This window comes from Hyperolius riggenbachi, chromosome 3 (assembly GCF_040937935.1).
Source record: "Hyperolius riggenbachi isolate aHypRig1 chromosome 3, aHypRig1.pri, whole genome shotgun sequence".
NCBI lineage: Eukaryota > Metazoa > Chordata > Amphibia > Anura > Hyperoliidae > Hyperolius > Hyperolius riggenbachi.
This window is the reverse complement of record NC_090648.1, coordinates 194625530-194652730: the sequence shown is the minus strand read 5'-3', so window position 1 is coordinate 194652730 and position 27201 is coordinate 194625530. Positions and strand designations below refer to the sequence as shown.

At 44.4% G+C, this 27201-nt stretch overlaps 1 protein-coding gene across 3 annotated transcripts in view; it reads left to right on the top strand.

The window, feature by feature from the left end:
- The first annotated feature begins 10510 nt into the window (after window positions 1-10510).
- Window positions 10511-27201, top strand: part of NEDD4 (NEDD4 E3 ubiquitin protein ligase) — a 172402-nt gene continuing 155711 nt past the window's right edge. For all 3 annotated transcript variants that reach the window (XM_068275495.1, XM_068275496.1, XM_068275494.1), the window contains exon 1: window positions 10511-10659. In XM_068275495.1, coding sequence (XP_068131596.1) covers window positions 10618-10659 — 42 coding nt within the window. In that variant the 5' untranslated portion in view covers window positions 10511-10617. The remainder of the gene's footprint in view (window positions 10660-27201) is intronic.

The window sequence follows — 27201 nt, the reverse complement described above, 5'->3', positions numbered from 1 at the left end:
TTGCTCCCTCTGCTGTCAGGCCTGCGTGTGCCACTAGTAACATAGCCCAAATTACACCTCAGGCGCTAAAGCCACTGATTACATGGTGGCCTAAAGCGGGGCCCAAATTAACAGGTGCTTCTTGAGACATTTTTACCTGCTTCAATATTTGTTGTGGAAATTTCTGGTGGGTTGACTGGACCACTCCTTGGGTTTTGTAATTCCTTAAGTAAAGGGAACCAGAAGTGAGAGGGACATGGAGCCTGCCATATTTATTTCCTTTTAAACAGTTGCCTGGCTGCCCTGCTGATGTCTTTGGCTGCAGTAGTGTCTGAATCACACTCCTGCAACAAGCATGCAGATAATCTTGTCAGATTGTTGTCAGAAACCCCATGCTTGTTCAGGATATCTGTCTGAAAGTATTAGAGGCAGGACAGCCAGGAGACTGGTATTGTTTAAAGTTAAATAAATATGTCAGCCTCCATATCTTCTCACTTTAGGTTCCCTTTAATGAGCCTGATAGCTAATTCCACTAGTGGTTCATAATGAAGCATGCTGAGAAAATATTACTGGGTTCCAGGCAGGAGCCTGACACAATAAGAGACCTATTATAAACACTCCTGACATACATCAGACTTGCACAACACTAAGGCCACATACAGACATCAGACCATAGTCTTTGGAAAATGAAAGATCACAGACCAATCTTACCACCCTTCCTGTAGTATAAGAGCCATACTCTACACAGTCTTTTCTATGGAGCTGAACTCCACATCAGGAAAAAATCTTGGCAAGATGCTGCACACACAGATGCTGTACAGACACAAAAGATCAGTATCTGCAAAAGATCTGTTCCTGCCAAAAATACATTCCTGCAAATTGCAATGATAGTCTATGAGATCTGCAGATCATCATACACACATGATTTAACTGACATTCATCTGCAGATCAGATCCACCAGGATGGATTTTCAGATCTGCAGATTTGAAGATGAATGTCAGTTAAATCATGTGTGTATGATGATCTGCAGATCTCATAGACTATCATTGCAATTTGCAGGAATGGATTTTTGGCAGGAACAGATCTTTTGCAGATACTGATCTTTTGTGTCTGTACAGCATCTGTGTGTGCAGCATCTTGCCAAGAATTTTTCCTGATGTGGAGTTCAGCTCCATAGAAAAGACTGTGTAGAGTATGGCTCTTATACTACAGGAAGGGTGGTAAGATTGGTCTGTGATCTTTCATTTTCCAAAGACTATGGTCTGATGTCTGTATGTGGCCTTAGATACAAACATTAGTGAAATACAGTGGGGGAAATAATTATTTGATCCCCTGCTAAATGTGTAAGTTTGCCCACATACAGATTAACAGTTTGTAATGTTTATGGCGGTTTCATTTTAATGAAAAGAGAAAAGTAATCAAATATCCAGAAACACCATTAAATAAAAGTTATAAATTGTTTTGCACATCATTGAGTAATCCCCTCCAACCCAGACTGAATTTTGCCTCCTACAGGTTGGTTATGTGCCCATGTGATACACCAATTACAATCAATTAATTACAGATACTCCTGATCTCTGCTCTTTATGAGTATAAAGCATGCTGGTCCACAGAGCCAGTTACTTCCATTACAACCTCTCCATCCCCATGGGCAAGGACAAGGAGCTGTTGAAGGACATACGGAACAAGATTGTACTGCACAGTGCTAGATTGGGCTTCAAAAACATTAGCAAGAAGCTTGGTTAGAAGATGACAATCGGTGCAACTATTCTGAAATGAAATAAAAATAAAAAGACCATTGTTCACCCTTGGTTTGGAGCTCCATGCAAGATCTTGCCTCATGGGGTGTGGGTGGTCATGAGAATAGTGAGGGATCAGCCCACAACTACATGGGAGGAGCATGTTAATGATCTAAATGCAGTAGGGACCACAGTCACCAAGAACACCATTAGTAACACACTATGCTGCTGCTCCTGTCCGTTACCATTCTGGTCCCCGCTTTACTTGCTGTTGGGGACCAGTGCCAAAATACCAATGGGACCCCCAACAGTATGCTCCTGCTGGAGTTCCCATCTGTATTGCGGTGATAGTCCCCAACAGCAGTAGAAGCTGCGAGCCGAGCGAATAATAAAACAGTTCTCATAGGCTTTCATTACACCTGTCGGCATCCACTTCCTGTTCTGTGTCTGAAAAAATAGTACCGTTTGAGACTCAGGGTTCTGCTCCCACTCCCATTCCAAACAACTTTAAAGGGAACCTGAAGTGAGAGGGATATGAAGGTGCCCATATTTGTTTCCTTTTAAGCAATACCAGTTGCCTGGCTATCCTGCTGATACTCTGCCTCTAATACTTTTAGCCATAGACCCTGAACAAGTATGCAGCAGATCAGATGATTCTGACATTGTCAATGATTAGCTGCATGGGCACTACTGCAGCCAAATACATTAGCAGGGCTGCCAGGCAACTGGTTTTGTTAAAGAGGAAATAAATATGGCAGCCTCCATATCACTCTCACTACAGTTGTCCTCTAATATAGGATCCATTTACACATCCCTTTCAAACTTGCTGAATCTGACATACAACGTCCGTTTCAGTTTTGTAAGTGTGGACTTAGCCCTTTAGGCTCCATTTACATTTGAAATTGCAAAATTGTGATTTTTTTTCTGCGGTTGCGTTTTTGTGATTCTCAATTCAGCAAATGAGAATTGCATTGTAATTGCCCAGAAAATGCTGCATGGAGCGTGTTTGCAATTGGCACAAATAGCGGTTTCGGCTCATGCGCTGCAGTGTGACTAATATCATATGCTTACATGTATTACATTGCTTTGCTGATTGCTGGTGATCAGCAAAGCACAAAACACAGCCAGAGAGCATCAGAGTGTGAATGGGATGAGTTTGTACCATGCATGGGAACAGCGGATACACTGTCACCATCCACAGCCCAAGACCCATGTTCAGAATGGCTCCATTGTGTCCGCTTCATTGGACGTGTCTTATATAGCATTGCTATTGTGACATGTCCAACTTCCGTCCAATATCCATAAAACTTATGCAGGTCAGGACTTTGCGTTCGGTTACTGTAATGGACACCACTTAGAACAGACATATTGAAACATTTTTTAAACATAGGCTCCATTGACATGTCTGTTGTGGTCCATTCCATGAATTGGACTATTTTAGGCTTTAGTATGAACCAAGCCTAATGGGGACAAAGAACTGAAGGACTAAGCAGAAAGCTATACTGAGCACTGTAATAATGGGCATTATAACAAGAGTAGAATATCCTAATGGGAGTAACATAATGGAGCAGACGTTATAACAGATCACTACTTGTCCTTGCAAGCTTACAACCTAAAAGAATAGGGAGGAAATAAGAGGTGGTGTTATATACAATATGTATACCTAGAGGCAGTGGCCCTGATTCAATTCACTTTTTTTCCCTAGGAGAGGTTGAAGGGGAATTTAGAGTGTATGCTTGTCTGAAAAAGTGAGTTTTAAGGGTGAGCTTAAAAATGTCAAAGGTTGTAGAGTGATAGATATGTTTTGGAAGGAGATTCCAGAGGAGGGGTGAGGCACATGAGAAATATTGCATATGTAAATGCCAGGATGTGATTCTAGAGGAGGCAGAAGGTCATGTTCAGAGCAGAGATTGTGGTTGGGTTGGTATCTGGAAAATAATGAGATGTAAGGGGGAGAGAGTTATGAAGAGCTTTGTTGGTTGGCATTAGGAGTTTGAAGTGGATCCTCTGGTAAATTGCCAACCAATGAATAGCTTGTCAGATTGAGGCAGCAGAGGAGGAGGAGTAAGAACATAGACAAATGAGTTGAGCAGCCAAGTTCAGTACAGATCGGAGGGGTGTTAGTCTTTTAGTCTATAAAGTAGCATATTGCAATGGTCCAGATGAGATATTATAAGAGCATAGACTAACATGTTAGCAGTGTCCTGGGTGAGAAAAGGTCAGATGTGAGATATGTCTTTGAGATAGAGATGACAAGAGCTGGTTAGAAAGAGAATATGAGGAATAAATAAGAGAGATGAATCAGGAACATGCTTTGGGAACTGACATAATAAGTGTGTTATTATTAAAATTATGATCGATTTATCAAGCACCAACATATTCCGTGGTGCTGAACAAAGTAAGAAACAAACATGAGGTACATAATTATACACCACATATGGACACTTATAAAAAATACAAAATTGGTAGACATAGTAATTACAGTGACAAATGTAACATGATGAATAAATGTATAACAAATTCCAAGACAGAAGACACAAAAGGGTGTTATTAACATTTTTTGTTATATAAGGCAGAGAAGTGGACAGAAAAATGATTAGTTCAGTTTTACCGTTTTAATCATATTAAAGTGTACCCAAGCTGAAGCTCAGGTACAAAATTACATACTTACCTAAGAAGAGGGAAGCCTCTGGATCCTATAGAGCAGAGTACCCCAACCCTGTCCTCAAGGCCCACCAACAGTACGTTTTGCAGAGAACCACAAACATGCACAGGTGAGGTAATTAGTGTCTCAGCAGAGCTGATTAACTACCTGTGTGGATTGCCACAAAACATGCACTGTTGGTGGGCCTTGAGGACAGGGTTGGGGAACACTGCGCTTCTCATGGCATCCTCTGGTCTCCTCTTGCCTAGTGCGGACTCTCCAAAGATTACCAACAGGGCTACACTCCTGTTCAGCTGTAACTCTAGCCTGGCTGCGGTTGTGCCAAAACAGGAGCATGGCATCAGCAGAAAGGGTTCGGGGCAGTGGTAGAGGACAGCAAGGGAAGCCTCTGGAGGATGCGTGTGGCCAGGGCCGCGCAGGCACAGTGGCCGTCGACTGCAAAACCAAAAGTGAGCTGCGGTGGGGGACTCGAGGATTGTTTTGTCCCAGCGCGGGCACAGAACATCTGCAGGGGAGTGGTAGAAGCCCCAGCTAAGTTCAACTCTTTTTCTCTTTTTGTTGTTGTTGTTTTTTACACTTTATTACAGTTTTAAGAAGTGAGTAGACATGAAAAAGGATATAGCAGGCAAGCAATCAGAAACACATTTAAGGAGGGAGTCAAGTTCTGGGGCCGAGAGATACAGTTGTATGTCATCTCATATAAGTTGTATTGAAAACCAAATGAGTTTATTAGGTTGCTGAGACCCTGCATGTAGATGGAAAAGAGGAGGAGACCAAGGACAGAGCCAAGATACTCCTACAGACAAAGGATTTCCAAAAAAAGATCTGATCTAGACTGTGAAACACCTTAAAAGCCCCATCAACAGCGGGTTATGCAGCAGAATTATCAAACAACTTTTGTTGTGAAACAAGTTGAACAACCCCAAAAAATTGCTTGCTATTGTTCAAACAACTGATAAGACTGATAAGCCGTCAATCCAATTGTTGGATTGACGGCTTATCAGTTGTTTGAACAATAGCAAGCAACTTTTTTTTGTTGTTCAACTTGTTTCACAACAAAAGTTGTTTGATAATTGTGCTGCATAAAAGACCGCTGTTGAGTGGGTGTATGGTGCTTTACAGAGACATAGGAAGATATCCAGGTGAAAGTATCTGTAGGAATATAGTGTGGTCAAGATTATCAAATGCTGTAGACAGATCGAGAATGATGAGTGTGGATTAATGGCATTTGGATTTAGCTGTAAGAAGATCATTCGCTACTTTAGTGAGGGCTAGTGCACACTACAAGAGCTTTTTAAACGCTAGAGATTTTAAAAGCTCTTGCTAATGCAATGCTATGGGGGATTTTTACAAAATCAAATCACTCTATGTGAACACACACATAGGATAAAATTAGCAAGAGCTTTTAAAATCACAAAGCGCTTACAAAAGCTCTTGTAGTGTGCACCAGCCCTAAGGGCTCAGACACACAATAAGCGCTTTTCTGAGCGCTTTTTGGGCTCCAGAGCTTTCTGAGAGCTTTTTAAAAAACGCTCCCATTGACTTACATTAAAATCACAGTAAATTGCAATCACGGTAAAATCATACGATCCATTTAGATGGGATTTGGAGATTAGTGAGGATAGACAATGTTCAGAGAGTGGAGAGAAGGTAGCTAGAGAACAGTTCAGTAGAGGGGTGTAGATGGAATTTTAGGGCTGCATGGAAAAACCGCTTCAGTTAGTCAATTTTATCAGTGAATTATGTTGCAAATGCTTCAGCTGATAAACATGAACAAGGAGGTGGGTGATGGAGAAGGAAGTAAAAGTGCTATACAAGTGTTTTGGATTATGAGACTGGGAGGATACGAGGGAAAAAAAATAGGACTATTTTGCAAAAGAGAGTGCATTTCTAAAGTGGTTTTGAGAGTTTTCATATGACATGAAGTCCTCATTAGTGTTGCTTTTTCTCCAACACCACACTATTCTAGATCTCTTTATCAACAGTTTAGTGGCTTTGATCAACCAGGAATGGCGATTGAAAGGGCAGAAGGAGGGAGCGAACAGACTGGCTGAAATTACAATGGCTTCTTGTGTTGGGGGAAGGGGTGGACAGACCTGTCACTGGGAATGTAGGAGGGAGATGAACTCTGGGGACACATAGGTACTGTCACCCTATGCAAGCTAGTGACAATGAGAAGGTATAAACCAAGGGGTCATGTTTTTTACTGGGTGGGGGGGGGGGGATGTCTGCTACTGGCAGGCTCTCATGTGGTGAAGTATGTTCTTGGGATCTGTCTTGGGGTTTTCTTGGTTTCTGGACTCTGTCTCGGGTTCAGGGGTGTAGCTAGTAATCTCATGGGACCCTATAGCAAAGTTTTGCCCCCCCCCCATTATTTTTATAAGACACCTTTGTACCTCTCACTTTTAGGTAGTCAGAAGTGCCCCTCAGTATATGTAGTCAGTGGGGCCAGAATTAGGTAGAATTCTCCACCTTGCTCCCAGGGCCGGATTTGTCCTCTTTACCGCCCAAGGCCACTGTCACCAGCCACCCCCCCCTTCCATATAGGTAGCGAGATGACCCCTCCCTCCAGTATAGGTAGCCAGATGCCCCTCCCCCTTCCCTCTAGTATAGGTAGCTTGATGACCCCCCAGTATAGGTAGCCAGATGACCCCTCTCCCCTTTCCCTCCAGTATAGGTAGCCAGATGACTCCCTTAATCCCTCCTCCCCCCCCCCTTTCAGTATAGGTAGCCTACTCTTCATCACACCGCAGCAGCCATCAGTGTCACTCATTTCTCCACTTGTCTCCAGTGCAGAAGCTTCCTCTTCCTTTCCGCCTCCAATGCTGCCCAATCCATAGCCACAATGCAAAAGTGCACAGAGAGCAAGATGGCCGCTGCACAGGCAGCTAGCAGCAGAGTACCGCTGTCAGGCGCACGCCTGATCTCCCTGCATTGCAGCATTTGCAAGCTTGCAAATCCTGCACCAGTTTAGCCTGCTGCTTTGGTGCCTTTGCTCCTGTGTTACCCTAGGCCATGGCCTAGGTGGCCTTGGCCTAAATCCGGCCCTGCTTGCTCCTAGGTAACTGAGTTGTGGCACCGAATCCCGACCTACCTCTCTGCCCCAATCAGCGAGAGGAAGAAGAGAAAAGGGAAGAAAAGATAAATACTAATAAAAAAGGAGAAAACTGATATTGGCAAAACTATGTTAACATGAATTAGGGAAGTCAGAGAGTTTCTTCTTATGTGTCCATTGTCTCCATAATTTTCTTATAGTCATCCATACACTTTAAGGCCGGTTGCATACCTAATATTAGCAGTTCGATGCAATGCAAGCACCACAGAAATCAGCATTCATATGTGTGGGGGACCCAGGCCGGGGGCTGCGAACGGAGCTGTCTGCATGGGACAGTCAGCTGCAAGGGGCTGGAGGAAGCCTCAGGTAAGTAAATGGGCTGTATTTAAGTTTGCCTGATGACTCCTTTAAGTATTAGTTTATTTTAATCTTACAGGTTTGCTTTAAAACTGCGGACTTGGGAGGGATTTGTATTAAAGGGAACCTAAAATACCTTAAAAAGAGTTTCACTTACCTGGGGCTTCTACCAGCCCCCTGCAGCCATCCTGTGCCCATGCTGTCACTCAAATATCCTTCAGTCTCACGTTGCGGCTCACTTTGGTTACTGCCGACTTACAAGTTGGCGGCCACTGCGTCTGTGAGGCCCAGGGTATCCTCGTTCGCGCTCCCAGTGCGAGAAAATCTCTACTGTGCAGGACATGCTCCTGGCGAAGGGAGTGCGAATGAGGACGCGGGCGGCCGGGGCCGCGCAGGCACAGTGTCCATCGACTGGCAGAAATGAAAGTCAGTCGTGGCAGGGGACCAGGGAATCTTCATGTGACGGTGTGGGCACAGGACGTCTGCAGGGGAAAATTAGAAGCCCCAGTGAAGTTCACTTCAGGTTCCCTTTAAAGCTTACCTAAAGTGACATGATGAGATAAACGTAGGTAAGACATTTTCTGAAGCCTCTTTGTTTTTAAGTTCAGCAAGAGTTAAAAAACTTGAGTTGTTATCCATGGAGAAGAGCTTATCGAAAGCTGGTCGAATTCAATCCTGGTTTCCTGAACAGTAAATGGAGGGTAAAACAGCTGAGACACAGTGAGCTAAGGCTTCCAATAAGGCTTAAATGAGAACTGTAGTGAGAAGTATATAGAGGCTGCCATATTGATTTCATTTTAAGCAATACCAGTTACCTGGCAGCCCTGCTGAGCTATCTGCCTGCAGAATCACACCAGAAACAAGCATGCAGCTAATCTTGTCAGATCTGACAAAAATGTCAGAAATGCCTGATCTACTGCATGCTTGTTCAGGGTCTAGGGCAAAACGTATTAGAGGCAGAGGATCAGCAGGATAGCCAGGCAGCTGGTATTGCTTAAAAGGAATCCAATATGGCAGCCTCTTTATACCTCTCACTACAGTTCTCCTTTAAGCGCAGGAAAGTTCAAAGATTGTTCGTGTCAGGTTGGCTGTAGGGGAAGTGTGTGTGTGCGTGCGTGCGCGCTAAGCCTCCCCCATCCAAATAGTACAGCGTTCTGCTCCAGGGTCAGGACCTCTCCTCTTCACTGCAGCTGTTCAGTGTGCAGCAGCATACCTCCATGGGCTCCGCATGTCACGCGACATGTATCAGAAACCAGTTGAATGCTATGGTACACTAACCAGCTACAGATAGGAGCAGACAAAAGGACCCAGCGCTGTAGGAGGTACGTGTGTTCTGCTGCACTTCTCTGCTATTCAGATAGGGTGGGAAGTTACAGACCCCTCAGCTGCAAAGGTCGTAGGGCTAAAGAGAGGACTTTAATTCTGCCGGTGAGTCTGGTCATGACTGTTAGTCCTCCACTCCTATAAAGCTTATAGTTATGCCCCTGCATTTCCTGTCACCATCAGTTTTGGGGCATGATGGCTAAAATATATACCGGTCACACGGCCCCCGGTACACAATTCAAATTATGATCTATACAAACTGCTCACAGTATTCAATATCTGTTGACCATCAAACTACATGGAGATGGTAAAACTGGTCAATGATTGGCCAATCATAATATCATAATAGAAAGTGTGTACCAGGATTGGGGGTCTTGGATGGATTTTATGCACTTTACTATGGGTGTGTGTGCTGGACTACCCACACCTGCAATGACGGGGTGTTGTACTGCCAACACACATTATGGGGAGGGAATTTATGCTGGTGAGACATTTACTTTTAGTTATCCAGCCAAAGCTGCTATATTGGCCACACTAATAACTGAAGGTGGGAAATAGAGGCAGCAGTTATCCCTTGGTTTGGCGATTGCCCATACTTACTAGGGGTTTAATGGTGGTGGTTGTGGGGAATGAAAGGTAGCTACCAGGGGAAGCATAGAAGGATTAGCATGACATGGGGCCCTGGGCAAGATACCAATCTGTCCCCGCCACCTGGCTTCTTTGGTAAGGCATGATAAGAAATGGGCAACAGTCTTTTCAAGGGGGGGGGGGGGGGGGGGGGTGTTAGTATATTACTATTATTTATATAGCACTGACATCGCTGTACAAAGAATATCGTCTTTAACTGTCCCACAGAGGAGTTCACAATCTAATCTGCCTCAGTATCCATCCAGCACACTGTTAAACTGTAATATTGAGCTATATGGAAACATGGACATTACCTGGCACATCAGTTGTAACTCACAGCAACAGAATAGAACTGACATATTTCAATTGTGACGAAAACTTGTCACTACTGGAAGGAATAATTGTTAGAGGAAAATGGTGAGCGTCTGAGAAGAATTGATGGCAAGGTAAGTATGTAATATTTATTTGCAGGTACATCATGTGTTTATTTTAAATATTTTTACTCGGTTCAGGTTCCCTTGTATGTATTTTTGCTAACAAGACAAATGCATTAGTTTATACAGACCTGCACATCAGGACTATATAGATATATATACACAATAATAATGGAAGAGCTAAAAGTAGCACAGTAGTACATGCAAAAGCCCGTAGACCAGAGATCACAGCTTTCGTCGCTCGTTTCATACGTGCCGCTCCGTACCCGAGGATGACTGGACGGCAGATGACGTCTGTCATGTGCGCGCGCACGCCGGAGCCGGCGCGTGACTTAGGGTGGCTGTGAGCCGGCGGCGCGCATTGAGCTAGTTCTGTGAGAAGCAGAAAGTGTGGAGTGGCAGAGGGATTATCTCCGGTCAGTGTGGGGGCTGCAGAGCATGGCCTCCTCCATGGAGGTGTTCGGGTTACCGGAGGATGAGGTAAGGGGGCGGGGTAAGCGCGTGCTGGGGGGGGCTGAGGGTGGGAAGTTATCAGCCTGTTGGCAGCGGTGGCCTGTAGTGACTGCTGGGCATCAGCAAAGTCTGGAGAAGCCTCCCTGTCAGCTGCGGGCTGCAGCCGTCATCGCACTTGTGTTGATTGGTACCCAGTAGCACGCAGGGCAGGATGGAGGGGCGGATCTGCACTTGGAAAGTGAAGTGCAAGTTCGCCCTGCTGGGAATTATGTCAGAGGAAGCTGCTTACTTTGTAACAATTTACCATAGGAAGAAGTGTGTCGGCTGGTGTAGTTTGGGCTAAAAGGATGATAACCAGTAGGGGTGTCAGCATGGGCGGGGTAGGGGGATTTATGGCTGTTCCCCCTCCTCCCTGACAGCCTGCTGAATGCTGTCATGATTAATACAAATTGTGATACAGTAGAATCCCTTTATAGTAAACTTCACTGGACCAGGAAAAGCAGTTTACCATATCAGAAGTTTACGTATCAGAATTGGTCATACATTGTATATTTATATAGATGCATTTGCTGAGGACTGAGTTTACTATATCAGTGTTTACTATAAGGAGATTCGACTGTATCTGTAATGTAGCATATCAATCTGATTTTATCTAAATGGATATTAGATGTTTGCATAATATTTGGAGCCGACAGTTATGACACACTGGTGCTGGCTACAGACACTATTACAGAAAGTAGCAGCTAACTACTTGCAACATCTACAGAACAATTATGATTTTTGTTTAAAAAAAAAAAAAAAAAAAAAAAATACATATAAATTCTGTCTGGAGCAGATTCTGATTTTGTTGTAAAGGAAAAAGAGCTTGGCTGAGGGCACATCATTTTTGATCTGCTGGTTAATTAACCAACAGTTCTCAAATCGTTTGCCACTGCAGAGAAAGTTCTGGATAACCTAGACACATTCTACTTGTTACTAGTCCGTGCAACAAAAGTTGCCTGGGTGAAATGGCTCAACTTTACACTTAAAGGGATACTGTAGGGGGGGTCGGGGAAAAATGAGTTTAACTTACCTGGGGCTTCTAACGGTCCCCCGCAGACATCCTGTGCCCACGCAGCCACCCACCGATGCTCTGGCCCCGCCTCCGGTTCACTTCTAGAATTTCAGACCTTAAAGTCTGAAAACCACTGTGCCTGCGTTGCCATGTCCTCGCTCCTGCTGATGTCGCTAGGACCGTACTCTGCAGACACAGACCATACTGGGCCTGCGCAGTACACTCCTGGTGATATCAGCGTAAACGAGGACACGGCAATGCAGACGCAGTGGTTTTCAGACTTTAAAGTCTGAAACTCCAGAAGTGAACCGGAGGCAGGGCCGGAGCATCGGTGAGTGGCTGCACGGGCACAGGATGTCTGTGGGGGACCATTAGAAGCCTCGGGTAAGTTCAACTCATCTTCCCCTGACCCCCCTACAGTGTCCCTTTTAAGTGGAGCTTAGCTTTAGAAATCCCAAGGTTTCATTCATTCTTTGTGTTCTACTCTGAGGTAGAATACAGTGAACTGTGCAGAACACACACACACACACACACACACACACACACACACACACACACACACACACACACACACACACACACACACACACACACACACACACACACACACACACACACACACACACACACACACACACACACACACACACACACACACACACACACACACACACACACACACACACACACACACACACACACACACACGTCAGTTCTGATTATCTCACTGCTGCCCCTAACACCATACTGTATTCATTTTGATGTACAACCAATGTGTTGCGTTTCTCATAATGATGAGTAGTATTTGGCTGAGCCCTGCAGAGGCATTTGCTGCATTAAAATGCAACACCACACATGCTTTGGTGTGAGTATGCCCCAAGAGGCTGCTCATAGTAGCTCAAACAAATCTCACTTTTTTACCCTGGGGTCTTTTCTTTAATCAGAATCCTTTTTTATTTGCCAAGGAACAAGTGTAGCACCCATAATTATTTGTGGACACATGGCAGTTGGCATAGTGCAAATACAATAACATAGAATAATTTTAATAACATAAGCATCGCAACAGTAGCAGCGATGTGACCGTAACAGTACATAGATTGCAGATCTCAACCCCCTGTGCAGGTCATGCATAAAGAAACAGCATATGGTACAGTTCAACCAATGAGAGTCCGCCTATTGGCATACATTCAGTTTGAGTTGAGAAGGACAACTGCCTGGGGGAAGGTGTTACGTTTGGTGGTTTTGGAAGGGTTGGACCTATAGCAGCGGCTGAGGGGAGGAGGTTGAAGAAGCGACTGCCAGGGTGGGAGGGGTCGTGTATGACCCGGTTTAAGTCTGACGTTCAAATATGTGTACGGCCAGAAACCCACTTGGAGCGATTTTCTGAGCGCTTTGCGATTTGAAAGCTCTTGCTAATGTAATGCTATGGGTGTGATCCCACTTGAGCGATGTGATTTTATAAAAATCCCCCATAGCATTGCATTAGCAACAGCTTTTCAAATCACTAGCGATTAGAAATCGCTCCTAGTGTGTTTCTGGCCTAATGCTGGGCATACACGGGGGGTCAAATATGTGCCGGAATCGAGCCAGCGCGTCCCGCCGGCCGGATCGATTCCCGCTCGTCCCCACGGGCACTTGCTTATCTGCGGGTCGTTTTTTTTCTTTTGTCCTGCCCGCCGGTATCGAGTGCAGAATCGATCTGGCGGGTCATCGGACAAGTCGGATATTATCAATCGAGCCATCAACGGCTTGATTGATGATGGAAAACGACCCGTGTATGCCCAGCATAAGGACCTGTTAGCAGCGCTTTCCCTAGCGCCAATTATTTGAAAAGCTGTTGCTCATGTAATTCTATGGGGGATTTTTAAAAAAAAATCACATCCCTGAAGTAGGATCACACACATAGCTTTACATTAGCAAGAGCATTTCAAATCACAAGTGCTTACAAAATACTTAGCAAAGTGCTGCTAGTGGCTTACAGGCCTAAGTACAATTATTTGTGCAAATTCACAACTGTGTTTCAATGTGCTAACCTTTATGATCTGCCTCTAAACTATATTGCCTATTTTATAAATGGAAGGAAAAGTGCTAATAAAAGAAAAGATTGAATTGACCTGATTTTTTTTCTTTGTTGTTATACATGCTTGGGAATACAGTGGGGGGAATGCCTTGTGCAAAAATGTCTGCACCCACCCTGGAGTGTTGAGCCGTATAAAATCTTGAATACATTCACCTGGATTGGAATACATCTTCTGACTGTCAAATGTTTAGAATTAACTGGCAAGTTAAACTGGTGAGGAAACTCACTTCAGGTTTGATACTTGCCTCCATAGAGGGAAGGTTCTAGACACCATGGAGCCTTCCTGGTCCTCCGTCTGTCTTGTCATTCCTGCATTGTCCATGGTTTAATGACCTGCTAAGTGTTTGTTATGCTGGAATACACGATAATTTTTTTGGGCAGATTTACTTTCCGATCTGATATCTGATCATTTTTCCAATCGATTTCCTAATCGTTTTTTGGGATTGAGCTCCATTCACTTCTCTGAGAAAATTGATCTGAAAAACGATCAAAATCAGATCGGACCTGTTGGAAATTATCTATTGAGCCATCTATCTGCTGAAAAAACTTATGGTGTATTCACAGCGTTATTCCTCACGCAGCCTTCGGAACTGTGTGTCTTGAGTCGTTTCCGAACATGAGTGCATCTGTACTTTGCAGTTTATCTGCAGCCTTTTATTTTTTGCACCTGTTTTGATAAACTATTTTTGCTCAGCTGTAAATCACTCGAACACTACCATGCAGAACAGGCGATCTGCCAAGCCTGATAGATGTGCTCCAGGTGAGGGACTGAAAGTATTATACACCGAGGATCAGCATTACAGTCTAACAACCAGCAAAAGCAGTTCAGTAGTGGTTGTTTCCATGCTTCTTTTATGCAGGGCTTTGGAGTCGGAGTCGTGGAGTCGGAGCAATTTTGGGTGCCTGGAGTCGGGAAAAACTGCTCAGACTCCTAATGAATTTGAAACTGTAATTAAAATAGAAAATATGATAAAATGTTCTATTTCTCAGATAAGTCATACATAATTTATATATACAGTAATAGCTGTGCTTAGTCCACAAAAATGAAATAAACCAATCAAAATTACCGTATTTTTCGGACTATAAGACGCTCCGGACTATAAGACGCACCTTGGTTTAGAGGGAAAAAAACAAGGAAAAAAATAAAAACTAAACCTAGGTGCATCCCTGGTCCAAGAGTGGCTTATGGACCTTAAACCCCCTCCACTCAGACTTCTCTAGCTAAGTTATACTGCCCAGCTACACTAACTACTGCTGCCCCCACCAACTACACTACACTGCACTTCACTAAGCCCTGATGCCTCCCCCACCCAGCTACACTGCACTGCACATACCCCTACTTCCCTTCACCCTGACCTAGCTACACTAACTGACCACTACAATAACATTGAGCTCTCACCCATCCAGCATGGGTGGCAGCTTCTTCTTTAAAAAGTAGTGGTCCAGTGTGGGTGTCCAGGCTGCACATCGTCCTATTGAGGTCTCCGGTCAGAAGGTAGCAGCAGCATTATGATTTAATGCGTTTCCGAGTCCCCGGCGGCATAGCAGCAGCGCTGTACTGATGTGCAATGCATCTCCCCGGCAACGCTTTCCTTGTCCCCACGGTGAGGCAGCTGTATGATCGGATGTCCTGACTTGGCAAAGCAGCAGCCGCTGTAATGTCCTATGATGCTGGTCCTTTTCTGCACATCGTGCCGGCGATTATCATGCCCCTGAGTCAGCGCGATCCTGGCAGAACAGACACCCTCAGCTGCTATAGCAGCAGAATCCTCCAAGACTTCCATACTGCGCTGTTTATTGACGTCGCCCTCATGAGAGGGCGCCAGTAGCCGCGGGGACAAGGAAAGCGTTGCCGGGGAGATGCATTGCACATCAGTACAGCGCTGCTGCTATGCCGCCGGGGGCTCGGAAACGCATTCGATCATAATGCTGCTGCTGCTTTCTGACAGGGGACCTCAATAGGATGATGTACAGTGGATACCAATTAGCAGACACAAGCGCCCAGATAGGTAATATTTGCCACATTCGGACTATAAGACGCAGTGTGTCTTATAGTCCAAAAAATACGGTACTTGCGCTGCTTCAATAAAGCAGTCCCCGTATTTTTAAAGTCAGATATACATATCTGATTGTGACTGTACAGTATATATGATGTGTACACAGGATATCTGATTGTGACTATATAGTATATATGATGTGTACACAGGAATCTTATATATACTAAATAACATCTATGCTGTAAGAATAAAGCCTGATGTGTAGCCGTGTCACTAATAGAGATGGTCAATGAGATGGAAATAATTCTGCGTTGATTCTGATTTATGCAAATGTATGCACTCTCTTTTCTCATGAAATCAAATAATTTGATATGTTGTTAAAATTTGGTTTGGTGACTACGAATTAACCACTTGAGGACCGTGGGCTTTACACCCCTTAAAGAGGAACTGTAACATAAAAATATCCCCTGGGGGGTACTCACCTCGGGTGGGGGAAGCCTCCGGATCCTAATGAGGCTTCCCACGCCGTCCTCCATCCGTCAGGGGTCTCGCTGCAGCCCTCCGTGGAGTCCGGGCAGCGGTGACGTCATTATTTACCTTCCTGGCTCCTGCGCAGGCGCTCTGACGGCTGTCGGCTCCGAACTACACGGAAATACCCGATCGCCGTCGGGTCCGCTCTACTGCGCAGGCGCAAGTTTCCTGCGCCTGCGCAGTAGAGCGGACCCGAATGAGATCGGGTATTTCCGTGTAGTTCGGAATGGAAAGCCGCCACAGCGCCCCCGCTGGAGCCAGCAAAGGTAAATATTGAAATGACAGTCGGCACAGTCGCCGGCTGTTCGGAGGGCTGCGGAGAGACCCCCGTGGGACAGAGGACGGCGTGGGAAGCCTCATTAGGATCCGGAGGCTTCCCCCACCCGAGGTGAGTACCCCCCAGGGGATGTTTTGAATGTTACAGAGTCTCTTTAAGGACCAGGCACTTTTTTTCCATTCAGACCACTGCAGCTTTCACAGTTTATTGGTCGCTCATACAACCTACCACCTAAATGAATTTTGGCTCCTTTTCTTGTCACTAATAAAGCTTTCTTTTGGTGCTATTTGATTGCTGCTGCGATTTTTACTTTTTATTATATTCATCAAAAAAGACATGAATTTTGGCAAAAAAAATGATTTTTTTCAATTTTCTGTGCTGACATTTTTCAAATAAAGTAAAATTTCTGTATACATGCAGCGCGAAAAATGTGGACAAACATGTTTTTGATGAAAAAAACCCATTCAGCCTATATTGATTGGTTTGGGTAAAAGTTATAGCATTTACAAACTATGGTGCAAACTGTGAATTTTCCCATTTTCAAGCATCTATGACTTTTCTGACCCCCTGTCATGTTTCATGAGGGGCTAGAATTCCAGGATAGTATAAATACCCCCCAAATGACCCCATTTTGGAAAGAAGACATCCCAAAGTATTCACTGAGAGGCATAGTGAGTTCATTGAAGATATTATTTTTTTGTCACAAGTAAGCGGAAAATGACACTTTGTGACAAAAAAAAAAAGTTTCCATTTCTTCTAACTTGCGACAAAAAAAAAATGAAATCTGCCATGGACTCACCATGCCCCTCTCTGAATACCTTGAAGTGTCTACTTTCCAAAATGGGGTCATTTGTGGGGTGTGTTTACTGTCCTGGCATTTTGGGGGGTGCCTAATTGTAAGCACCCCTGTAAAGCCTAAAGGTGCTCATTGGACTTTGGACCCCTTAGCGCAGTTAGGCTGCAAAAAAGTGCCACACATATGGTATTGCCGTACTCAGGAGAAGTAGTACAATGTGTTTTGAGGTGTATTTTTACACATACCTATGCTGGGTGGGAGAAATATCTCTGTAAATGACAATTTTTTTATTTTTTTTACACACAATTGTCCGTTTACAGAGATATTTCTCCCACCCAGCATGGGTATGTGTAAAAATACACCCCAAAACACATTGTACTACTTCTCCCGAGTACGGCGATACCACATGTGTGGCACTTTTTTGCACCCTAACTGTGCTAAGGGGCCCAAAGTCCAATGAGTACCTTTAGGATTTCACAGGTCATTTTTGTTTCAAGACTACTCCTCACGGTTTAGGGCCCCTAAAATGCCAGGGTAGTATAGGAACCCCACTAATGACCCCTTTTTAGAAAGAGGACACCCCAAGGTATTCCGTTAGGAGTATGGTGAGTTCATAGAAGATTTTATTTTTGTCACAAGTTAGCGGAAATTGATTTTAATTGGCTTTTTTTCACAAAGTGTCATTTTCTGCTAACTTGTGACAAAAAATAAAATCTTCTATGAACTCACCATACTCCTAAAAGAATACCTTTGGGTGTCTTCTTTCTAGAATGGGGTCATTTGTGGGGTTCCTATACTGCCCTGGCATTTTAGGGGCCCTAAACCGTGAGGAGTTGTCTTGAAACCAACAATGTCGCAAAATGACCTGTGAAATCCTAAAGGTACTCATTGGAGTTTGGGCCCCTTAGCGCACTTAGGGTGTAAAAAAGTGCCACACATGTGGTACCGCCGTACTCAGGAGACGTAGTATAATGTTTTGTGGTGTATTTTTACACATACCCATGCTGGGTGGGAGAAATATCTCTGTAAATGACAATCTTTTGATTTTTTTTTTTTACACACAATTGTCCATTTACAGAGAGATTTCTCCCACCCAGCATGGGTATGTGTAAAAATGCACCCCAAAACACATTATACTACTTCTCCTGAGTACGGCGATACCACATGTGTGACACTTTTTTGCAGCCTAGGTGCGCTAAGGGGCCCAACGTCCTATTCACAGGTCATTTTAAGGCATTTGTTTTGTAGACTACTCCTCACGGTTTAGGGCCCCTAAAATGCCAGGGCAGTATAGGAACCCCACAAGTGACCCCATTTTAGAAAGAAGACACCCCAAGGTATTCCGTTAGGAGTACGGTGAGTTCATAGAAGATTTTATTTTTTGTCACAAGTTAGTGAAAAATGACACTTTGTGAAAAAGAACAATAAAAATCAATTTCCGCTAACTTTTGACAAAAAATAAAATCTTCTATGAACTCATCATACACCTAACAGAATACCTTGGGGTGTCTTTTTTTCTAAAATGGGGTCACTTGTGGGGTTCCTATACCGCCCTGGCATTTTACGGGCCCAAAACCGTGAGTAGTCTGGAAACCAAATGTCTCAAAATGACTGTTCAGGTGTATAAGCATCTGCAAATTTTGATGACAGGTGGTCTATGAGGGGGCGAATTTTGTGGAACTGGTCATAAGCAGGGTGGCCTTTTAGATGACAGGTTGTATTGGGCCTGAGCTGATGGATAGGAGTGCTAGGGGGTGACAGGAGGTGATTGATGGGTGTCTCAGGGGGTGGTTAGAGGGGAAAATAGATGCAATCAATGCACTGGGGAGGTGATCGGAAGGGGGTCTGAGGGGGATCTGAGGGTTTGGCCGAGTGATCAGGAGCCCACACGGGGAAAATTAGGGCCTGATCTGATGGGTAGGTGTGCTAGGGTGTGACAGGAGGTGATTGATGGGTGTCGCAAGGTGTGATTAGAGGGGGGAATTGATGCAAGCAATGCACTGGCGAAGTGATCAGGGCTGGGGTCTGAGGGCGTTCTGAGGGTATGGGCGGGTGATTGAGTGCCCTAGGGGCAGATAGGGGTCTAATCTGAAGGGTAGCAGTGATAGGGGGTGATTGATGGGTGATTGATGGGTAATTAGTGGGTGTTTAGAGGAGAGAATAGATGTAAACACTGCGCTTGGGTGGTGATCTGATGTCGGATCTGCGGGCGATCTATTGGTGTGGGTGATCAGATTGCCCACAAGGGGCAGGTTAGGGGCTGATTGATGGGTGGCAGTAACAGGGGGTGATTGATGGGTGATTGACAGGTGATCAGTGGGTTATTACAGGGAAGGACAGATGTAAATAATGCCCTGGCGAATTGATAAGGGGGGGTCTGAGGGCAATCTGAGCATGTAGGCGGGTGATTGGGGGTCTGAGGGGTGCTGTGGGCGATCTGGGGGGGGGGGGGAGAAATCAGTGTGCTTGGGGGCGACATAGGGTGGCTGCAGCCTGCCCTGGTGGTCCCTCGAACACTGGGACCACCAGGGCAGGAGGCAGCCTGTATAATACACTTTGTAATTGTATGCGGCGATCGTCGGGTTAACATCCCGCCGGCGCTTCCGTATGGCCGGCGGGATGTTGCGGCGGGTGAGCGGAGACAGGCGCCGGCGGAGGATCGCGTCACGGATGACGCGATCGCTCCGCCCATGCCCCTACAAGGACCGCCGCCTTTGGGCATGAGCTGCTCCTTGCGGGGTCCGCTTCCCGGCCGCCTCTGTGCTTTAGGCGGTCGGGAAGTGGTTAAAGGCAACCTGAGATGGATGAAAAGAAAAGTTTTATACATACCTGGGGCTTCCTCCAGCCCCCTTCAGGCCAATCAGTCCCTCGCTGTCGTCCTCCACCACCTAGATCTTCTGCTATGAGTCCCGGTAATTCAGCCAGTCGGCGCAGTCCGGCCACATGCCACTCCTACAGCCAGGAGCATTCTGCACCTGTGCAATAGTGCTGCGCAGGTGTAGTACGCTCCCGGCGGCGTAGTGTGTGCATGCGCACTACGCCAGACTGGCTCAAGTACCTGGACTCATAGCAGAAGATCCAGATGGCGGAGGAGGACAGCGAGGGACTGATTAGCCTGAAGAGGGCTGGAGGAAGCCCCAGGTATGTATAAAACTTTAATTTCATCTGTCTCAGGTTTACTTTGTTACACAGTAGTACTATACTTTACATATGCACTCTCCACAGAGCTGCAGGGAATCCACTGAGAATGTTGTGCACATTGAACACAGAGGTGTTGTCTATCACCCATAAACCTGGTTCAGATTGTGCATGAAGAATGTGTAATAGAGGAAGAATCTCATCATTCCCCCTGCAGAGTACCTGCATATCATTCTTACATGTACCCACTGTTACATTGCCTAGGGCCTGACGGATGTATACTTTGTTCCTGTATGTACCTTTTTCAAGTACTCTTACCAAGGACTAGTTTTAGTCTATGACTAAAGGGAATAAATATGGCAGTCTACATATCCTTCTCACTTCAGTTGTCTTTTACAATTCTTAAGCGTTGGCAGTTAATATACGAATTTCATGTTGCATACTTTCAATCAACAAGATTGTAATATGCAAATTAGAGTAGTCAGAATCGAGGAGTCTGAGTCGGTGGAATCCTAAACTGAGTAGTCGGTGGGTTTTTGTACTGACTCCACAGTCCTGCTTTTATGACAGATCCTTTTCCATGAAATGTGAATACATTATAATTAAAACTATAACTTTTGAAGTTAAAATTGTTAAACCACCACCCAACACTAAACACTAGTAAGGATGAAGCTGTATCTGGATATCCATAATCTGTGCCCTGCAGTCTCAGTAGTTAACCTTATTTGAACTTCAGTGATACTGGATTTCAGAATTGTAGTCTGCTTTCTCTCTGTTGGTGTGAGGATAGTTGTTGAAATCCAATAGTAGTTATGTTCTTGTCTACCTGTATGCGTTTTGTGGCCATGCGCTTTGCCAGAATTGGACAGGGGAATCAAAGCAAACTGGATATTTTGAATTTCAGATTAGGATTGCTGGTGCGCTTGAAAAGGAGAATATTTGTTTTCATTCCCTCACACCTCCATGATTGCCATGTACAAAAAAAATATTTGTGCATAAGCTACTGATCCTTGAACATAAATAGCCAGCTTTTCATGGATCACTGGTTGTGAAATACTGTGCTAAGTAATCTGGACTAATGCAGTGGCTAGATTTAAACTGAAACTCCACTTTTGCTGAAAATTGCTACAATTGTTTATCAGTGCTAAACTAGACACTTTGTAATTGAAAGTGTACCTAGGACAGATGCTAACAAAAAGATACAAGAGGCAAGCATCTAGAATCTCCAGAAGCTTCTCATGTCCTTGTTGCCCCCACTGTTTCTGCGTGTGGAAAGTTTGTCAGATATGCACTGATGGAATGTAGTTATTAGAGAGCAAACATGTTACCATTGGTCCTTGCCATAAGAGGCCATTGTTAGATGCACTGTGCTTGAGCAGTATGTGGAAATGGCAGAAACAACCATCAAAATTAGAAGTGAAGCAGAAGGGCATGCTATAAAAAGTAAGGAGGTGGACGAGCATCATCCACAAATTTATTTTATTTAAGTATTTAAATAGCGCCGACATATTACGTGGCGATGTATAGAGTATATTGTCTTCTCACTAACTGTCCCTCAGAGGGGCTCACAATCTCGTTCCTATCACAGTCTTCTGTCTATGTATGTATTGTGTATCATAGTCTTGGGCCAATTTAGGGGGATGCCATATAACTTATCTGTATGTTGTTTTTTTTTGGGGTTGTGGGAGGAAACCAAAGTGCCCGAAGGAAACCGGGGAGAACATACAAACTCCTTGCAGATGTTGACCTGCCTGGGATTTGAACCGGGTACCCAGCACTGCAAGGAGAGAGCGCTAACCACTACACCAGCGTGCTGCCCAGATGGTTCACAAATTTTAAAGCAAATGTTTTCAGACTCCATTGATTTTAAAGAGTAGCTGTCGGGCTGCAAAAGCTCATTTAAACCTCTATTCTCTTGTGTTAAACAGTTTAAAAGGAAGCCAAAAAGGCAATACTGAAGTTAAAAATCTCTTACTTTGATGTTTGCGGAATAGCAATCCTCTTTATTCCCAAGCTCCGAAGGAGGCCGGCAGGCCGCATAACAGATACTGCAGAGCATCCTGCCCTAAGGCTGCTTTCACAGTGGGACATTACAGGCTCATGTTACAGCAGCTTGTAACTTGCAGCCCAACTCACAGCACTGAAAAATGAATGTGCTGTTCACAGTGCACATGTTGTGTTAGAGTATACTGCATGAGTCGCTATTGTTCCTAACCACATGGCTAATTAATATTCACTGCGCAGTAGTGTTGTCTGGGTCATGAACATTAGGATCTTCGATCCGGAGCTTTTTTGTGAGTCAAATCATCCGAGATTCGGTTCACAGTGGATGTCTGGAAAAATAAGAACTACAGCTTCTTTCACTCTGCTGCAAATGATTTAAAGATTCGGTTCAAAGATCTGCATCTTTTCAATGATCCGTTTTGAATCAGAGTGACCGACAATATGCCCCGTTAGACCAGAGACTGGTTGGAGTGTCTGAGGGCTGGAACTTGGGAGGGCTAAAGAATCCTCAATCAGGAAGCAGGGTAAGGGAGGATATTACATCACAATTGGCTTCATACAAGACAGTCAAACATGGAACCTGCCATGAGCTGTCAGGAGCATCATTCTCTGCATATACTATATAAAAATTCTGTGAAATCCAAACGTGGACAGTGAAATGCATATGTAATGTAAGTACAGCCAATATTTAGCTACTGATATGTGTTTTTTTTTCTCTGAGACCCTATACCAGGCCTTTTCAACCAGGGTTCCCTGGAACCCCAGGGCTCCTTGAGTACTCTGCAGGGGTTCCTTGGCAATTTTACCCATCGTGGGTTTTGAGGGAAGTATGGTAGGGAACGCACTATAATAGGGGGTACTGTAAAAAGCACTAAATTGTGGCTCAGAATAATCAATAATGGACACTGTAATAGATAGTGCCATAAACCGCTACACCAGCTTTTAAAGACCATGCCAGTGGTTCCTTGAGATTCAAAAATTACTTACAGGGGTTCCTTGAGATCCTAAAAGTATTTGCAGGGTTCCTCCAGGGTAAAAAGGTTGAGAAAGCCTGCCCTATACCGAACAGCTCCTCTTTAATGGCAGGCGAAGTTCAAAAACTTTCAAGGCATATTTGCAGCCACAGTGACCTCCATTTACAATACCATGCGCGTTAATGATTACTGAAATCAGCTATCACCATTTTTTTTCACATCTTATTTTTCTAAGTGTGAGTAAAGGCTGGTAAAATAGTTCAGTAATATGGCAGTAATGGTGAAAATATTTTTGTTGAAAGCTTATTAAAAATGTGGAATAAGTGCGTAAAATATTGTTTACTGAGAAATTCCGAACTCCAGCACACAGCTCAAAAGGCTCTAGATGTAATTGGATGTGTAGTGAAAAATAGCACCTGGTACTTACAAGTGGTAAACTAAAAAAAACAAAAGATAATGAACAATAAAACGATAATAATTTTTTTTTTTTTTATTTTTTATTATGAATTTAATTTTTGGTGGAATTTGTCTAAAATAACATTTTTTTCCCCCCTTTTTGTCTCCCCCAACATGTTACCCTACTTATTACTTTTTTTTGTTATACAAACATTGTCAGGTGGAGAACATTGTGAATGTAAACATGATCATACTTCAGCTGGTAATTTTCCTACCTGTCGTTACAAAATGCGAGAAATCCTTGATGCTTGAAAAAATTGAGGGTAAAAGAATAGGATGACAGAGGCTAAGATAGACGACATATGCGAAGCTATAAATATGCCTATACAACAGCTGAAAGAAGCAGTGATTGACAGATATCTGGCATGCAGACGTACATATGGTCACGAAGAGTCTGTCCACTAAAATCAGGAGGAGAGATCATGTATTGTACAGTATGGATAGCATGTGCATTGCACAAGGTGCCATTAATGGGGGATGTACAAAGTTGGCAGCATATGCTTGTCACTGGGGTGGATTTGTGAAAGGGGGAGTTATTCATTTACTTTTGAGTGAGGAAGAGCAGGCATAAGGAAATGTAATGTTTATATGCAGTGTTCTCCCCAGGAATTTTTTCCAGCCAGGTGGCATGAAAAAGTAGCCGTGTGGGGTGAGGTGAGAGAATGCAGGGCCGTTGCTTCTATGTGCAACTCTCCTTACAGCATAGGAGGAGGTGAGCTGATAACAGCCGGGTGCTCACCAAAACTAGCCGGGTGGACAACCCGGCTAAAATAGCCTGGGGAGAACACTGATAGGGTGCATAGTGTGTTATTGAAATATGTAGGCTGTGAATGTCTGTAGGGTATATTAACGTGCTGCTCTGCCACAGAATTCCAAATGGTCTTGATCAGCAATTGTAGTTAAGTGAGCCTTTTTTTTTTTTTTTCTGTAGGATTCATTAAGACTGTAAACAGAGAGAAGGTTTTCCACTAAAGGACCTTTGATACCACCTGTGCTGCTGTGCACCCATCAAAACATCTAACAGCCATTTCCTCCTTCCAAGAGTAGTGTTCCATCTGCTAGACAGAGGACCTTGAATGCAGTCTCTGGCATCACCGTCTCTTCCCTTTGATGGTTTACCAACAGCAAATATCAAAGCTCAATGGGCCTGATCCAACCTTTTTTCCTAAGTTTCTCATAAGAGATAAGATTTCATTTTCTGTTCAAAATAACTTTTCAGAACTCCAGTGTTCTCCCCAGAATTTTTTTTACAGCTGGGTAGTTTGAAAAAGTAGCCAGGTGGCATGAAACTATAACCGGGTGGGGCGAGAGGAGAGACTGCAGGGCTGGTGCATTTTTGCTTACAGCATAAGAGGAAGTGAGCAGATAACAGCCGGGTGGTCACCAAAAATAGCCGGGTGGAGCACCCGCCTAAGGGCCCGTTTTCACTTGTGCGGTGCGAATCGCCGCGGTAAAAATTCGCATGCGTGACGCTGTATGCGAATTTAATCATGGCAGTGCCGGTGTGCATTTCCACTGATTTCCATGCGAATTTGCATAAAAATTCGCATACCAAAGCCGCAGGCGATTTCCCTATTAAATACATTAGCGGCGATTCGCATGCATTCCACACGCAGGCAAATTCTGAGGGCTCTGCCGTGCAGAAAAATCCTGCACAGAAAACCGCTCAGGAAAACTGACAAGTGGAAACAGGCCCATCCACTTGTATTGGCTGTGCGAATCTGCATGCAGGAAATGCATGCAGATTCGCGATAGTGGAAACGGGCCCTAAAGGTGCCTGGAGAGAACACTGGAACTCTGCAATTGAAAAAAAGTACCAACATGTAGGTGAAAAAGTACTGTCAGACTTAAGTATTTTTTTGCATGCTGATGACTCAAAAGGCATTTTATTGAAAAGATGTGAAAACACCCACTAGAAGAAAACTTGGGGAAAAAGTGAATTGGATCATGCCCATTTTCTCCTAACTGATGGGCACCTTCATTTACCTCTAGTGCTGCAAGGTGAGAGTGGTAGCCTTTTCCTATGTCACTATGACAACTATGCCTCTACTAGGGTGCCCCATTAAGTGAAATGTTAACCAGGGCTGTGGAGTCGGTACAAAAATCATCAGACTCCAACTCCCGAGTCCGACTCCTCAGTTTATGAAACCTCCGACTCCAGGTACCCAAATTTGTTCTGACTCCTCGACTTCTACTCCTGCTCCACAGCCCTTATGTTAACTCTACAACCCTCAGTGTATCACAAACAAAAATGTCACCAGAAGAAAGGTGACATGAACTGGAAGTTTGAATAGAATATCTAGATTACAAAATAATAGTTGCCAGGAACCGGCCCACGGCACGCCTGCGTATACGGTTCCCGACTGCGGGTTTGACCAGGTCAAGCAGGGAGCAGCCTTATTCACGCTACACACAAGGCTGGGACCCCTCAAACACTTCCCACTGCCACCACTAGCCGTTGCTAGACACGTCCACTCAGCTGTCGAGTGCTTAACACGCAATCTGCGTTTTCGTATTTGGGTCAGCTTTGTGCTTTAGGCCGAATACGAGAATGCCATGCACACACACACAGTTGCAATCTTACACTGTAGTGAAGCAAACCCACTAACAGTCGTTCCGAACGATACTGTTAGACTTCCCACTCGGCTGTCGAGCGCAGAAGTGCCCCATACACACAATGCAATTACAATCTCACACGGTAGTGTCGCTCAATCATACAATCAGGCATGAACTTATACGCGGTTACACTTCAGTCTCTTCTAGGCTATGAGTGTTAGTTTAGTACAGCAGAAGTCAATCTTATTAAATAATTTAATATTCCAGAAAAAAATGGAACAATACAGAAAATAATATAAAAAAGTTACAAAGTAAAAGTTACACACAAGGCTATTTGCTTACCGAAATAAACGGGGAAAAATAAACGTTATCAGCGTTGTTTGAACGTCATTGGCAGAAGAACACCGCTTCGACCAGTAGTCGGGCAGCCCTTAGCGTCCTTGCTATCTCCAGAGAGCTACGATTTGTGACTCTCCTAGCTGCTGTTTTATAGCCTAATTTGGGGGGGGGGGGGGGGGATGTTCCGTCCCACAACCTAATGCAATTTCCCAGATTGTGACATCACGGTCTGCCGAGTCACCTGTCACATCTGGGCTAGCTGTGCTATGCTAAGGTCAAGGCTTTTCCTGTCCCAATATTCAGATCATCAAAAAAGACTCCCCCCCCCCCCCCCCCCCTCTCCAGGTGACAATTGATTAAGGCTTCC